The sequence below is a fragment of the Trichechus manatus genome, unplaced genomic scaffold (genome assembly GCF_000243295.1).
Source record: "Trichechus manatus latirostris isolate Lorelei unplaced genomic scaffold, TriManLat1.0 scaffold00070, whole genome shotgun sequence".
Lineage (NCBI taxonomy): Eukaryota > Metazoa > Chordata > Mammalia > Sirenia > Trichechidae > Trichechus > Trichechus manatus.
In genome coordinates, this window is record NW_004444006.1 from 9,797,684 (window position 1) to 9,815,456 (window position 17,773).

The 17,773-nt window shown below is 38.9% G+C and overlaps 1 protein-coding gene across 2 annotated transcripts in view; it reads right to left on the reverse strand.

Annotated features, from left to right (window-relative positions):
* PHKA1 (phosphorylase kinase regulatory subunit alpha 1) overlaps positions 1-17,773 on the reverse strand; it is a 167,753-nt gene that overhangs the window by 122,215 nt on the left and 27,765 nt on the right. For both annotated transcript variants that reach the window (XM_004380152.2, XM_004380153.1), the window contains exons 6-8: positions 12,064-12,144; positions 4,544-4,642; positions 3,447-3,593 (exon numbers count right to left, since the gene is read on the reverse strand). In XM_004380152.2, the coding sequence (XP_004380209.1) occupies positions 3,447-3,593; positions 4,544-4,642; positions 12,064-12,144 (327 nt within the window). The remainder of the gene's footprint in view (positions 1-3,446; positions 3,594-4,543; positions 4,643-12,063; positions 12,145-17,773) is intronic.

Below are 17,773 nucleotides of genomic sequence, written 5' to 3' on the forward strand. Positions count from 1 at the left end.
CCTGGATTGGTAGATTCATGTCCTCCATCTTCAGTCTCTAATTTTAACTATCTTATTCTCTAATTCACTGATTCTTTCTTCTGCCTAATTAAATCTGTTGGTAAGTCCTTCTGTTGTGTTTCTCATTTCAGTTATCGTCCCTTTCAGTTGCAATATTTCTGTTTGATTTCTTTGTATCTTTTTTTCCAGATCTTCATTTTGTCCTAGCATTGTTTTCTTTATTTCTTTCAGATCTTTGTCTATGTTTTCCCTTAACTCTTTAATTATGTTTAACATTGTATTATATTCTTTCAGTCTTTGGTCTTCCATAGATGCACTTTCACTCCCTTTGTCATGTTCATTAGAATGGGCTATCCTTTCTCTTTTCTTTGTGTGTCAAGTGATTTTTTTGTTGGGGCATTTGAATTTTTGAGGATGATAACTGTCATGGCTTGAAAATGTGTGTATCAATTTGGCTGGGCCATGATTCCCAGAATTGTGTGGTTGGCCTATATTTTGTGATTGTAATTTTATGTTAAAGAGGATTAGGGTGGGATTGTAACACCACCTTTACCCAGGTCACATCCCTGATCCAATGTAAAGGGAGTTTCCCTGGGGTGTGGCCTGCACCACCTTTTACCTCTCAAGAAATAAAAAGGAAGCAAGCAAAGAATTGGGGGACCTCATACCATCAAGAAAGCAGTGCTGGGAGCGGAGTGCATCCTTTGGACTGGGGTCCCTGCGCGGAGAAGCTCCTAGTCCGGGGGAACATTGACAAGAAGGCCGACAGAGACAGAACGCCTTCCCCTAGAGCTGATGCCCTGAATGTGGACTTTCAGCCTACTTTACTATGAAGAAATAAATTTCTTTTTGTTAAAGCCATCCACTTGTGGTATTTCTGTTGTAGCAGCACTGGATGATTAAGACAATAACTTCCTCAGTTCTCAGCATTTGGTGTCTTGCCTGAACTATTTTCTGCAAAAAAAAAAAACCTCCTAGGCAGGCAGAGCCTTTGGCCTTTTCTTATCATTTCCTCTCCCTCTGTGATAGCTCCTTATCCTTCCTGGGTTTAAACAGGATTTGAAAGTTCCAGATCTCAGTTTTTAACTTTCAATGTCTCTCAAACACACCAGAGAACATACTATGGTCAATTTATCCACTTGCTGGCACCACCAATTCAGGCAAGATATCACACACTAATCAATCCATCCACCAGGGGCACAGTCCTCTCTCTCTGGTTATCACTCCCTTCCCTTGTTTCTGCAACCACATTTTCACTCAGAAAACCCACATCCAGCGAGCCCCTTTTGGGGCTAGGTGTTGCCCTCTGGTTTTGCCTGAGGTTTCCTTCCTTGCTCTGTTGGGGTTGTTTATATTTGAGCTGGCATTCAGGGGAAGCACAGGCCAATTTCCTCTGTTTCAGGAGGAGGAGGGGCTGGCACTCTCCAGAAGGGCCTCCTGTCTTGTTGGTTTCAGAGCTCCAGTGACCCTGTGGTGGTGGTGGGGAGCAGTCTCCTCTTAGGTGACCCACCTCCTAGCTTTACTGTACAGAACTTTTTTAGGACTTTGAATTAGTCCAGCAGTCAACAGTTACTGAGTGGGGGAGGGGTTGTCTCACCCTGAACAGACCTCCAGGAGGTCTGCCTTTTTGCTATCAGAATCCATCCCATAATAGGTTGGCTGTGGGTGTAGCCTCTACTCAAGATGCCTACTTCCTAGCACACCGAGGCCTCAGTCAGCAGTCCCTCAGCACCAACCAGAAGGGAGAGCAGGCAGACCCAAACTGGTACCCTGGGAGTTCTACCCTGTTGGTTACTGATGCCTGAGCTATGGGGTGTACAGGGAGTCAGGTAGAGTGCTATGGGTGCAGACTCCACTGAAGAGGCCTTCTGCAGCAATTCACAGCAGTCTTGCAGCTGATAGTGTCTGGGTGGGGGAGGTGCTGGCACACTTAGAACAGACCCCTGGGGAGTTCTGCCTTGTTGATTTTACAGCAAAAGCTTGGAGTTCTGTCTCTTCGTACAGGCAGGGGGTGTGCTGGTTAGGCAGCAGGCTCTTTTGCTGGGGCCACTTCCCAAGTTCACAGGAGTTGGTGGCCCTTGTGGCTGAGGAGTGGGGCAGGGACGGTGGGAGAAGAAATTTTCCTCCCATTTGTGACTCGCAGGTTTGTTGATTTTTGCCTGTCTGCAGTTCCCCACTGCTGTCCTCTGCTCCCTAATTCAGAGTCCCTCAAAGCCAAGCACCACTCCCTTGTTGTATTTGTGGGGGAAGCTTGGAATGATGGTATGTTTATGCCACCATCTTCCCAGAATCCCCCTGGGTGATTTTTTTTTTTTCAATTTACTTTTTACGGTATACAGCTCCATGTATTTTCACAAATGCATAGATCATGTGTCAACCAGCACAGTTCCATAGAGAACTGTTCCATTACACTCAGAATTCTCCTGTGCTATTCCTTTATGTATAATCTCTTCTCACAACCCTTAAAAAGCATTGATCTGTTTTTCTCCCTATAGCTTTTCCGCTTCTAGTGTCATATAAATGGAATCATACAATATGTAGACTTTTGGGTATGGTTTTATTTCCCTTAGAAAAATGCAGTTAAGAATACCCATTTTATTCCATGGAGCAATAGCTCATTCCTTTTTATTGTTGAGTATTATTCTATTGCATAGATATAGTGCAGTTTATCTCTTCCCCTGTTGAAGAGGGCTTCCTATTTTTGGTGTATATGAATAAACCTTGTGTTATGGATTGAATTGCGCCTCCCAAAAATATGTGTTGCACATCCTAACCCCTATATCTCTGGTTATAATCCCATTTGGGAATGGGTTCCCTTTGTTATGTTAATGAGATAGTATTATTGTAGGGTTTGTCAAGTCAATCTCTTTTGCGATATAAAAGAACAGACTGAGCAAGCAACCAACCAAGCAAGCAGAGATGGGGGAAGAGAGATGCCATGCCACATGAGATCTCCAAGGAACCAAGAAACAGAAGCCAAAAAGAGACAAGGACCTTCCCCAAGAGCAAACAGAGAAAGCCTTCCCCTAGAGCTAGCACCCTGAATTCAGACTTCTAGCCTCCTAAACTGTGAGAAAATAAATTTGTTTATTACAGCCACCCACTTGTGGTATTCTGTTACAGCAGCACAAGACAACTAAGACAGTGTCTATAAACATTTGCATGCAGATTTTTTTGTGAATGCAAGTTTTCCTTTCTGTAGTATGGTTACCTGGGAGCCAAATTATTTTCCAATGTGGCTATACCATTTTGCACCCCCACCAGCAATGGCTATAGGCATTTTAACACCTTTTTAGGTAGGTTTTTAAAAGAAACTATTTATAAAAGGACAATTAAAAATATTAAAGGTCTCTTTAAATCACTGACACAGTGTTTAAGGCCCCAAAATACACTAATTTCCCCTTAAAGTCATAGTTCTACAGAAAAGAAAATAAATATGAGCATACCTGAAGCTTGGTGATGATCTCCTGTTTTGTAAGCTCCACCAACTGGCTATCCTCTACTGCAAAGGCTGGGAAGGAAATAACTGAAAGTAGACTAGCATCAACCTCTTTGGATGTTGAAGCCCGGGGAAGTATCGAATTCAGAATAGACTAAGAGAAATGAAGTCAAATGGGGCATATCAGTAAATATTTTGGGATTATAAAATGAACAGCTTCAGTTTCAAAAGATTTATATGGAAGAGGATCATTCAGAAGAAAACCCAAACATTATTCCACAGTGAAAGCTTAGAAAACTAGCTATTTCTGTAAGTCATCGTTATCTTAATCCTGCTCTCAATGCTTCCCTAACCCGATGCTTAAACAGCTGCTAATGGATAAAGAACACTCTAACATTATTATCCCACCCAAATCATGTTGCTCCATTTTCAACTATTTAAGCATAAAATTAAGAGAACATGGAGCTACTGAGAAGCAGGATAGGGAAGGCTCAGCTCCTATTCTCGTGACACATAAAATTTTGTGTTTTTAAAATTAAAAGGTGAGTTTATATTCACTAGAACACTATAGGTATCTTGAATCAGAGTTTAAAGGAGAAAATTCATCATGGTAATGAGATGAACTTTAATCTTTCAAATACAGAGAGTAATCCTAAACAAAACTAAAGATACATATTTATCACTTAAACAGTCTAATCTCCAAACATCTAATCTCAGAGCCAACCAGATACATGAGAATGTTTCAGAGCCACTATCAAGAAAAGCACTGTAAATCTATCACCTTGTATTCCCTTTGTATATTTAGAATAGGAGATACTCAAGCAGACAGACCATAGACCCTTGATATGGACAGCACTGCAGGATTCCATGCACTATGGTTGGTTACCTTTATAACACTGGTTTAGAAAACTGGACTATATTTTATAACTCATGTTATATCAGGCTTACCTCAATATACAATATTGATAAAACATATTTTGACACATGGTAATAAATCAGATGATGTACTCTTAATCAGGTCTTCTTAATCTGAATCCCATGCTAAGTCTGAGTCTGAATAAGAATATAATTTGATAGAACATAATCAATCCATTATTCTCTTACCTGGCAATGTTGTACTTCATCAGTCAAGACATGGATAACTGATTGAGGCCCACCTTTCACACCAAAGAGGTCCAGTTCATCTAATGCTTCCAGGGCTGCCTATGAGGAGCAAAGAAGGAAAAGATAACTTTAGCATTAGAAATATATACTATTATACACATGCACATGTGTGTGTGTGTGTAAAAGGTATATACACAGACACATAAAATTTCTTCTCCCTGTAACCCAGTATCTCATCAATGCACATGATGTTACTTTTGAATATGCTTGACAGAAAATACAATAACATTATTTTTTTCCCCCAGGGGTCACTGAGTTTTCCTTTGCACACAATATTGTCCTAGAAACAGAGTTCATAAGATGGAGGTATAGCACTATTAAGTGAAGCACCAATTTGAAGCATGGCACAGATGAATTTATCATAAGCCATTCTTTTGACAGGGGAGCACCAAGAAAGATGTCAACATGTAAGAAATCCTAGAAGTTGTATGGCTAGAAGATATTTATGCAACAACCATTAGATGTTGCCTCATAGCTGAGTTTCCATAAAAGATACTATCTGTGTTTGACTTAAAGATGCAAATTATCTGCCACCAAGGCAAAGGACATTTTTCTATATTTTTAGATATAATTTATTAATTTCTTGCTTTTATAAATATATTTTCTGATTATAAAAGTAAAACATACTCATTGTAAAATATGTTGAAAGTCCAAAAATTATGAAGAAAGAAAAAAGTCATCCAAAACAACCACTGTTCACATTTTTTATGTTTCCTATTAGTTTTTTCCATGCATATTTGTATATAGTGAGATCCCATTATATAAATTTGGTATGTGACTTTTTTCAATTAACACTATAGCATAAGTACTTCTCTATATTGTTGAAAACTCATTTCTGCATAATTCTCCCATATGGCTTTAATAATATATAGTTAACTATTTCCCAATTGTTGGAAATTTGAGTTTCCTCTAATTTTGTGTTGTTAGAAACAGAGCTTTGATAAATATCTCTTACTAAGATTACAAATTCCTTAAGATCAGGGATTGTGTTTTTCACCTTAGTTTCACCAATGCCTTGCACATAGCATGGTACATAGCAGGTTCTCCATAAATATTGTTAAACTAACAGAATAATTACTTGTTTTCATTTTGAATTATTTCTTAAGTGTTAATTCCCTGAAGTAGAATCATTAGGTCAAAGGGTATGAACAATTTTTAACACTATCACATAATGCTAAATGACTTTCCATGCAAGTTGTACCAACATAACCACCACCAGCAGTGTATGACAGTACCTTCCTTAATGCAAACAAGGTACTATCTTAAAATCGTTAATTTGATAGAAAAAATGGCGTATCTGCTGCAGTCATTGTATTAACTTGCTAAAAAGGTTGAATTTTCTTTCAGGTATTTATTAGTTATCTGTAGTTCCTCAATTATGAGGCAGACCTGACCTAGTCCTGCAGGGAGGGGACAGTTCCGGAAAGCTTCCCAGAGAAAATGACATCTAAGCTGAGACCTAAAAGGTAAGCAGAAGTTGGCCAGACACAAAACAATCATTACACGGAAAAATAGGAACTTTACAGTGGAGAAACCTGGCAGATACCACAACAAAGATAACATCAATAATAATGGGACAACCCCTGAGAACGGGAACAAGACAAGTGCCTTTATCACCACTCCTATTTAACACTGTGCTGGAAGTCCTAGTTAGAGCAAATAAGGCAAGAAAAAGAAATATGCGGCGCCCTAATTGGTAAGGAGAAGTAAAACTATTCCTATTCACGGATAACATGATACTATACATAGAGAACCCTAAAGACTCCACAAGAAAACCACTGGAACTAACACAAAGATTCAGCAGACTAGCAGGATACAAGATAAACATATAAAAATCAGTTGGTTTCCTATACACCAATAAAGAGAACCACGAAAAGGAAATCAGGAAAGCAAAACCATTTATAATAGCTCCTAAAAAAATAAAATACTTAGGAATAAATCTAACCAGGGACGTAAAAGACCAATACAAAGAAAACTACAAAACACTACTGCAAGAAACCAATAGAGACCTACAGAAATGGAAAAACATACCATGCACATGGATAGGTAGACCCAACATTGTGAAAATGTCAATTCTACCCAAAGCAATCTACAAACACAAGGCAATCCTGATCCAAATACCAACAGCATTCCTTAACAAGATGGAAAAACTAATCATTAACTTTATACAGAAAGGAAAGAGGCCCCAGATAAGTAAAGCATTACTGAAGAAGAAAAACAAAGTATGAGGCCTCGCACTACCTGACCTCAGAACCTACTATATAGCTACGGTAGCCAAAACAGCCTGGTACTGGTACAAGGACAGACATGTTGGCCAATGGAACAGAATTGAGAACCCAGATGTAAATCCATCCATCGACGGTCATCTGATCTTTGACAAAGTCCCAAAGTCCATTAAACGGGGAAAAGACACTCTTTCAAACAAATGGTGCTGGCAAAACTAGATGTCCAACTGTAAAAAAAAAAAAAAAAGAAATAGGTCCCATATATCACACCATACACAAAAGCTAATCCAAAATGGATCAAAGACCTACATATAAAAACTAAAATTATGAAGGTCATAGAAGAAAAAATAAGGTCGATGCTAGGGGTTCTAATATACGGCATAAATAGTATACAAACCATAACTAACAGTACACAAACACCAGAAGATAAGCTAGATAACTGGGATCTTCTAAAAATTAAACACTTACGCCCACCAAAAGACTTCACCAAAAGAGTAAAAAGAGAACCTACAGACTGGAAAAAAATTTTTGGCTAGGACATATCTGACAAAGGTCTGATCTCTAAAATATATAGGAAAACCCAACACCTCTAGAACAAAAAGACATAATCCAATTAAAAAATGAGTGAAGGATATGAACAGACACTTCACCAAAGAAAATATTCAGGCAGCTAACAGACACATGAGGGAATTTTCGCAATCACTAGCAATTAGAGAAATGCAAATCAAAACTACAATGAGATACCATCGCACCCTGACATTAAACTGGAATGAATCAAAAAAACAGAAAATAACAAACGTTGGAGAGGCTGTGGGGAGACTGGAACTCTTATGCACTGCTGGTGGGAATGCAAAATGGTACAACCATTTTGGAAAAAGATATGGTGCTTCCTTAAAAAGCTGGATATAGAAATAACTTACGATCCAGCAATCCCACTCCAAGGAATACATCCTAGAGAAATAAGAGCCGTCACATGAATAGACATATGCACATCCATGTTCACTGCAGTATTATTCACAACAGCAAAAAGATGGAAACAACCTAAGTGCCATCAACCAATGAATGGATAAACAAACTATGGCCACACAATGGAATACTACACAGTGATAAAGAACAATAATGAATATGGAAAACATGTCCCAACATGGATGAGTCTGGAGAACATTATGCTGAGAGAAATAAGTCAATCACTAAAGGACAAATACTGTACGAGACCACTACTATAAAAACTCATGAAAACGTTTACACACAGAAACAATCTTTGATGGTTATGAGGTAGGAGAGGGGTGGGGAGGGAAAAATACTAACTAGACAATAGACAAGTGATAACTTTGGTGAAGGATAAGACAGTACACAATATTGGGAAAGTCAGCACAACTTGACCAAGGCAAAATCATAGAAGCTTCACAGACACACCCAAACTCCCTGAGGGACCAAATTACTGGGCTGAGGCCTGGAGACTATCTTCTCGAGGGACATCTAGCTCAATTATCGTAACATAGTTTATAAAGAAAATGTTCTACATCCTACTTTGGTGAGTAGTGTCTGGAGTCTTAAAAACTTGTGAGCAGCCATCTAAGATACATCTACTGGTCTCATCCTGTTTAGAGCAAAGGAGAATGAAGAAAATCAAAGACACAAGGGAAAGATTAGTCCACAGGACTAATGGACCACAACTACCACATCGTCTACCAGACTAAGCCCAGAACAACTAGATGATGTCTGGCTGCCATCACTGACTGCTCCGACAGGGATTACAATTGATGGTCCTGGACAGAGCTGGAGAAAAATGTAGAACACAATTCTAACTTACAAAAAAAGACCAGACTTACTGGTCTGACAGAGACTGGAGAAACTCCGAGAGTATGGCCCCCAGACACCCTTTTAACTCGGTACTAAAGTAACTCCTGAAGTTCACCCTTCAGCCAAAGATTAGACATGCCTATAAAACAATTAACGCATGTAGTTCAACCGTGTATATGAGACTAAATGGGCACACCAGCCCAAAAGCAAAAATGAGAAAGCAGGAAGGGACAGGAAAACAGGACAAATGGAAATGGAGAACCCAAGGTTGAGAAGGGGAGAGTGCTGACACATCATGGGGTTGGCAATCAATGTCACAAAACAATTTGTATATTAGTTGTTTAATGAGAAACTAATTTGCTTTGTCAACTTTCACCTAAAGACAATATAATAATAATAATAATGGGACAAAATCCTTATCATGTGTTTACTTATGATATGCTGAGGATACAGCATCACCTGTATGATAGTCTTTCAAGAAGTACATAACCTGAATCTAATCATGAAGAAAAAACACACAAAACAAAATTGAGGGACATTTTATAAAATTACTGGTCTCTTCAAAAATACCAAGGCCATGAAATACAGGCATACACTGAAGAACTGTTCCAGATTGAAGGAGACTAAAGAGATTGCTGAAAATAAAGAGACTAAATGAATCTACATGCTATCCTGGATTGGCCCCTCGATCACAAGGACTTTTTTTTTTTTTTTTTTTTGCTAAAAGTGACATTACTGGGACAGTTAAAGAAATTTGAATGGGATATGTGGATTTGGTGGTAGTATAATATCAGTGTTAACTTACTGATTTTGATGATCATACCACAGTTATGGAAGATTGTCTTTGGAGAAATTCACACTGAAGTGTTTAGGAGTAATGGGTCACCATGTCTACAATTTACTTTCTACTGGATCAGAAAAATAATAAGTGTGTGTGTGCAGTGTGAGCACATGTATAAATATGCAGAAAGAAAAATAAGGCAAATATTAACAAGTGGGGAACTTGGGTGAAGAGTGTGTGAGAGTTCTTTGTACAATTCTTTCAACTTTTCTCTAAGTCTGAAATTATTTCCAAATAAAAGGTAAAAAAGAAGAAGTGTCAGTGGTTAAAAAATTGTTTGAAGTTAAATTATCCAAAAAATATTGATAATATCCACAGCTAGTGAGGGTCTGAGGAAAGTGGCAGTCACATATGGATGGTGAAAGTGTAAAATAGTGGAGAAAACTTTCAAGGGCAATTTTAAAGTATATATACCTTGACCCAATGGTTCTACTTTTAGGAATCTATCCTACAAGTTTACCAGGATATATGGACAAGGATCCTTATTAAAGCATTATTTGGAATAGTGAAAAAGAAAAAATGGAGATAATTCCATCAATAGAGAAATTATTAAATAGTATACAGAAACTGAAAAGAATGAACTAGATTATCAGTATGAAATAACATCGAAGGATGCTTATGTTGTTCAGTGAAAAAAATAATTAAATAATAAAAATTTAAAAAAATCAGGTTACAGAGAAGTAGGTATAGCATGATCCCATTTTTTAAAAATAAACTTAATATCTGTACCACTTAATAATTGAAAAAACATTAAAAAAATTACCCAGAGGATACTTTATAGGTTTATTAATGCAACCATATTAATTATTATGATGGTTAACACTATGCGTCAACTTGGTAGGCTGTAATTCCCAGTGGTTTGGCAAATACAATGTAATCATCTTCCATTTTGTGATCTGATGTGAGCAGCCAATCAGTTGAAAGGGGAATTTCCTTGGGGGTGGGGCCTGCCTCCAATATATCAATGAATGTTCTGGCAAAGTTTGCTTGCTTTTGATCCTGCACTTCATCTCGTCCCTTGACCTCTGGTTCTTGGGATGTGAGAAGCTTTCAGCCTGCCGCTTGACCTGCAGATTTTGGACCCGCTAGCCCCTGCAACTACGTGAACCAGCAAAAGGCTTCAGCTTGCCAGAAGTCTTCAGCTTGCCGTCTGACCCATGGATTTGGGACTTGCCAGCCCCCACGACTGCATGAGCCATTGCCTTGAAGTAAATTTCACTATATATCTATATACGCTTCACTGGTTTTGCTCCTCTAGAGAACTCAGACTAAGACAATTATATAATTCATATCTTCTATGATCTTATTTTTAGTCTACTTGATTGCCTGGCAATGTTTTTTGTTAAATTATCCCTTTCTATTTGTTTGTGTCTGTTTTGCCTCATATTTCTAACATATTTTGCTTTGTATTTACTGAAACTACATTCCAGACCAGACTTTCTCATTGTGAGTTGTGCTTTTTAAAGTTCTATCTTGCCTTTCTGTCCTCTTTGTTCCATGTAATACTTTTTCTTTTTTTTTTTAAATCTATGCTTTAGATGAAGGTTTACAGAGCAAATCAGTTTTTCTTTAAACAATTAATAACACTTAGTCTCTTGTGACATTGGTTGCCAACCCCATGACATGTCAACACTCTCCCCTCCTCGACCTTGGGTTCCCTATTATCAGCTTTCCCGTCCCCTCCTGCCTTCTCGTCCCTGCCACTGGGTTGGTGTGCCCATTTAGTCTTGTTTTGTTTTATGGGCCTATCTAATCTTTGGCTGATGGGTGAACCTCAGGAGTGACTTCAGTACTGAGTTAAAAGGGTGTCCGGGGGCCATACTCTCGGGGTTTCTCCAGTCTCTGTCAGATCAGTAAGTCTGGTCTTTTTTTGTGAGTTAGAATTTTGTTCTTTGATGTAATAGTTTTGGTTTTGAATTCTTCTGCTCTTTTTGTCTGTTTGCCAGACTTTACTTTGCCCATCTTTCTGTTTTTTTAATCCCTCCAATGGCTGATTTTTCCCATCCTTCTGTTTTAAAATCACACATATTTATCATTATAATAAATGTTTAATACTATTTCTGCTATCCTATTTTATGCCTTCTTGGTATTTCCAGAGAAGATGAGAGATGGAATTTAGGCACTGGCAGTGGGAATGAAAAGGAGCAGCCAAGTGGAAAGGTAATGATGATGATGACCATGAGGAGGAGGAGGAAGGGAGAGTGAGCAGGATGGAACAATCAGAGATGGTTCCCTGATACCAAGCTTTGTCAACTGGGCATAGGAAAGGAGTAAGATTCTCCTTTTCTTTGTTTTAGTAATGGTAGAGATGATGAGTTTAGTTTAAGGTATGTTTTTTGAGGTCCTTATGGCACGTATCAGTAGAGATATACTATAAAAGCAGTTGGGATATACAAATCTGGATTTCGTGAAAGAAGTTTTCACCTACATATTCAGAGTTCTATGGGTGAATCTGAATTTTGACTGGGATTTAAAAGAACATTAACTTAATGACGGTCCACATTCACTTTAATTCTTTATCTGTGGCAACTGTCAAAGGTGTCCCAGTCTTCCTTAACCAACACTTGATAAAAATGAGCAAAGAGAATTACCTTTGCCATTCCAATTGAACTGGCATTCAATTCTGAGATCCCTTGGTTGGTCTTGTCTCCACGTTCCCATATCCCAAAGTCCTGGCATAAAATAACAACATACATCACGATTAGCAATTCATAGCTATTAAACATCTATAAGATAGATGGTTGCACAGCCCTTGAATAAAAGGCACTAATAGTAGTTAATGTACAATACCTATGTGTACCCACAACGCACATTAAGGAATGCCAACAAGTTGTTTAGCCACTATAGCTACTTCCCCAATAGCCTTAAATTCTATTGGGGCCTCCAAGAAGGTGGAAGACCCCTTAACAGTTGATTAGAAGGGCTGAGAACTGTAACTCAGAAAGCATATCTGAAACTGTGCTTCTCAAAATTTTTCATCAAAGCAGACACCTAGGGAGTCTAGGAGATGGAACCTAAACAACAATCCAATATTTTATCTTAAACATTCATTCTAATTTTATTTTCTATCGGCATTGACAAGGCAACATGCTCTAACCTATGCACTTTACATTATTACCTTACTTAATCCTTACACTTTTCAGATGATGAAACTGAGTTACAAAGAGAGGTTAAGTGACTCACCCAAGTCACACAGCTAAAAAGTGCGAGAGCCAGGATTAGAGTCCAAGTAGTCTCACTGCAAAGTCCACATTCTTAACCATAACACTATACAGCCCCTCAATAATAAAGATAATATTTAAAATCACTTTTAAAAGCTTTTATTTTGAAATAACGTTAGACTTACAGACATTTGTAAAAACAGTACAATGTAAAGATAGTACAGCAAGTTCCCATACATCCTTCACCCAGCTTCTCCTAATCTTAACGTCTAACATAAACACAGTACAACTGTCAAAGCTATCATCAGCAGTAGTAGCAGCAGCAGCAGCAGCAGCAACATTCATAGGGCAAAAAAATCTAGAAAGATACACATCAAATTGTTAATTGCTGATACCTCTGAGAGAATGAATTGGGTGGGAGTTCAATTTTCACAACTGACTTTATAGATACCTACACTAATTAAAATTTTCACAATGGATATGTTTTAATTTGGAAACCAAAAGAAAGCTATAAGGAAGCATACTCCTCTGAGTAAGCAGAAGATCTGATCAACAAGGAAGGAGAAGAAAGTGGAGAAAATGGGCTAAGAGAAGCAGAGACAAGGTCTCCAGAGAGAGAGAGAGAGCAATGAAGGTAGTGGCTGCCAGGATTTGGGATGAACAGTGTTCCACCTCCCATAAATTAATGTGGTGATTTGTTTATGGAGTTGCATTCTGTGTTACTGCAAAAAAACACACTCTTCCTTTTTTTTCTTTTCTCAATCTTAAACTAGTTCAAATGGGTTTTTGTTCCTGGTGACCAAAACAAATAGCTGATAACTTAAAATATACTCAACCTTATTAAGAAACAAAACTACAAACTAAAACAGAGATGTCAGTTTTGACCTATCATATTGAAAAATATTTAACAGATTGTTAATTGCCCAGTGCTTGTGAGGGTGGTAGGAAAGTGTCAACATTCACACACTGCTGTTTGCCCTTAGATCTAGAAATTCCACTTTGAAAGATTTTCCAGAGAAAATTCTTGGGCCAGTTCACAAAGCTCTAACTTCAAAAATGATGACATTGTTTATATTAGAGAAAAAAACTAGAAACAACCTAGGTGTTCATTAATAAGAGAACAGTTAAATAAGTGGGACAATGTGGCAGGTAAACACTAAGATAATCACCACAATCTCTGCCTTCTGGTATTCCCACCATTGTGTAATGGCCTCCCCTTGAGTGTGGGCAAGACTTATAACTTGCTTCTAATCAACAGAATACCTCAACGTTGAGTGGATATCACTTCTGTGATTAGATTACAAAATATTCTGATTTGTCTTGCTAGTAGAGTCTTTCTCTTGCTGGCTTTGATGAAGCAAGTTGCCATGTTGGGGAGGCTTACAAGAGAGGGAATGGAGGGCAGCCTGTGGCCAACAGCTATTGAGGAACTCTAGGCCTCAGTTCAACAACCCAAAAGGAACTGAATCCTATCAACATCTATGTATGATGTAAGTGAACTTGGAACTGGATCTTTCCCCAATCAAACCTTCAGAAGAGAGGACAAGGACTGACACTTTGATTGCAGTCGAGCGAAAGACCCTGAATCAGATGATCCAGCTAAGCCATGCACAGATTGCTGACCCATGAACAAATAAAAATTTCAAGATAATAAAAGTGTGTTATTTTAAGCCACCAAAAAAAAAAAAAAAGACTACTACTATAGACATAATGCTGTCTCCTTCTCAGTGCATCACATCAGGTTGTACATAATGCTGATGTGTCTTATTACCAGTGATATCAATCTTTATCACTTGGTTAAGTTACTTTAAGGAACTGGTATTTGTAATTATCTTGGGAGAGATACTTTAAGACTATGCAAATGTCCTGTTTCTCCTCAAACTTTCATCCACTAATTTGGTGTCCATCAGAGAATCTTGCCTCCAGCAATTATTACAGTGCTATTTTGCTTTGAGTTTTCTTTTTTTTTTGATGCACAGGTAATCCCCGACATATGACATATTCGAGTTACAACAAACTGCACTTATGACCATTTTTTTGTACATCTTATTGTTAGTAATATGTGCTACATACAATGTTGCAGTGCGTAATTTGCTGATATGCAGATGTTCACTCGTAGATGTTTAAAGTTATGATTTATAAAGACGCTGATAATAAAAGGCAATGGTAATGAAAACTAAAAAACAAAAGAGGTATTTAACTTACCTCACAACTGACTTACGATGGAGTCATCAGAACAGAATCCCCTTGTAACTTGGGGACTACATGTACTAAGTTTTTTCTTTAATTATTTTTTTAAGTTTGAAATCGAACATTTATATAAAATGAGAAAGAAATTACAACAAATAACAAAGTTTATAAAGTTGAAAAATACTAAAAATGTGTTTTTGGTAAAGGCTTACACAGCAGTTTAAGTTCCCATTCAACAACTTCTACACAAGTTGTTTGGTGACGTTGGTTACATTCTTCACAATGCGTAAACATTTTCATTATTTCCTTTCTGGTTGTGGCATTTCCATTAATCTCGTTTCACTGCCCCCTTACATTCTCATCTTTGTTTTAAAGTAATTGTTGACTGTTTGGTCTCACACAGGTGATTTTCAAAGGAGCACAGTACTTACAGTTGATATTCATTATTTTTTTAGCCAACTTGTTATTTAGCTACAAGGTGACCTGTTGTGGATTGAACTGTGTCCCCCAAAAACATGTGTATCAATTTGGCTAGGCCATGATTCCCAGTATTTGTGTGAATGTCCACCATTTTGTCATCTGATATGATTTTCCTATGTGTTGTAAATCCCACCTCTATGATGTTAATGAGCTGGGAGAGGTGGCAGTTATGTTAATGAGGCAGGACTCCATCTACAAGATTGGATTGTGTCTTGACTCAATCTCTTTTGAGATAGAAAAGAGAGAAGCCAGCAGAGAGGCAGGAGGACCTCACACCAAGAAAGAAACACTGGCAGCACAGCACACCCTTTGGACCCGGGGTCCCTGTGCTGAGAAGCTCCTTGACTGGGACGACTGAAGATAAGGATCTTCCTCCAGAGCTGACAGAGAAGAGAAAGCCTTCCCCTGGAGCTGATGCCCTGAATTTGGACTTGTATCCTACTAGACGGTGAGAGAATAAATTTCTGTTTGTTAAAGGCATCCACTTGTGGTATTTCTGTTACAGCAGCACTAGATAACTAAGACAGAATTTGATACCAAGAGAGTAGGGTGCTGCTCTAACAGATACCTAAAATGTGGAAGCAGTTTTGAAACTGTGAATGGACAGAGGACTCAGAAGGAAGTGAGGAGAACTGTTAACACTGGAGACAGTGTAGATGGTGAGAAGCAGCAGCAGAGAACCGGAAGCAGCAGAGAACAGGCAGCAGCAGAACCAGGAGACCAGCACCAGACAGCGCTGGAGCCAACTCACGGAGCAAGAGAGCTAAGTGCCTTTGGCAGGAGGTTTCCTGGTGGAGTGGGGTGTCTCCAGGCACTTACAGGTGGAGCTTAGCTTGCCGACCCATGGAGCAAGAGAGCTGAGTGCCTTCTAGCCGAAGTTTACTGGTGGAGTGGGGTGCCTCCAGGCACTTACTGGTGGAGCTGCAGAGCTTTGGAACACTTGCCCAGCAGGGGAGATGCAGGGGAGACAACCAGGAAGCAGAAGCTGAAGAGACAAGGAACACAGGAAGCTGAGCTGCCTCAGTCTCAAAGGGTATGGCCACGACCTCTGGGGTTTCAGAGGGTGGAGCCATGGCCTCTGGTGTTTCTACGGTGGAGTCGCCACTCAGATGGACTAGGAGAATGGTGCGCCTAAAGCTGAGGGAACTGAGTTGCTGTTCCAGTGGGCCTGGAAGATGGAGCTGAAGCCCGGAGTTGAGGGGCCTCCACTCAGAATCCTGAGAGTGTGGCCAATACCTAGAGCCTGGAAGGCAGGGCCACTGTGTAAATGGTCTTAGAGAACAGAGGATTATTTTCAAGCCTTGAGGGCTAATGTAATGTGTTCTGCTGACTTGCTTGATGCCTGTTATTCCTTCTTTCCCTCCAATTTCTCCCATTTGTAATGGAAATGTCTACTTTGTGGCTGTTGCACCATTGTATTTTGGAAGCAGACAACTTATATTCTAGATTTCAGAGATGAGGAGGAATTTTTGGATTTTGAACTTGGAGTTGATTTAAGACTTTTGCTATGATATGATGGGGTAGATATGTTTTACATGTGGCAAGGACATGAATTTTTGGGAGCAAAGGATGGAAATGCTGTAGATTGAATTGTGTCCCCCAAAAATATGTGTATTACTTTGGCTAGGCCATGATTCCCAGAATTGTGTGATTGTCCACCATTTTGTCATCTGATGTGATTTTCCTATGTGTTGTAAATCCTACCTCTATGATGTTAATGAGGTAGGATAGGTGGCAGTTATGCTAATGAGGCAGGACTCAGTCTACAAGACTGGATTGAGTCTTGAGCCAAACTCTTTTGAGATATAAAAGAGAGAAGTGAGCAGAGTGACAGGAGGACTCATACCACCAAGAAAGAAGCACTGGGAGCATAGTGCATCCTTTGGACCCGAGGTCTCTGCGCTGATAAACTCCTCAACCCAGGAAGATTTATGCCAACACCTTCCTCCAGAGCTGACAGAGAAGAGAAAGCCTTCCCTTGGAGCTCATGCCCTGAATTTGGACTTGTAGCCTACTAGACGGTGAGAGAATAAATTTGTTTGTTACAGCTATCCACTTGTGGTATTTCTGTTACAGCAGCACTAGATAACTAAGACATGACCTCACGGGTCAGTTTTGGTTCTACAGTGCTGTTTTAATGGTAATTTCCCTTACGCTTTTTAGAGTTATTAACTGGATTTCTTCCATAAAGAAAAACTATCCCTTCTTCCCCATTTATTTATTCATACCAGTATGAACTCATAGATATTTAGTTTACTCTCTGGGTTATAATAAAATACTATAATCATTTATTGTGTTACCCAAATATTTGACCATTGGGAGTTCTTTCAGATTGATTCCTGTGCCCTTTCGATAAGTCCTTGTAAAAACAGCATGAGGTTGGTGTCTGACGTCCTCTAACTTCACAAGGGGTAAGGAGAATCAAGATCAACAGTACAAGGCTGATTCCTATGAGGCAGACGTCAGATAT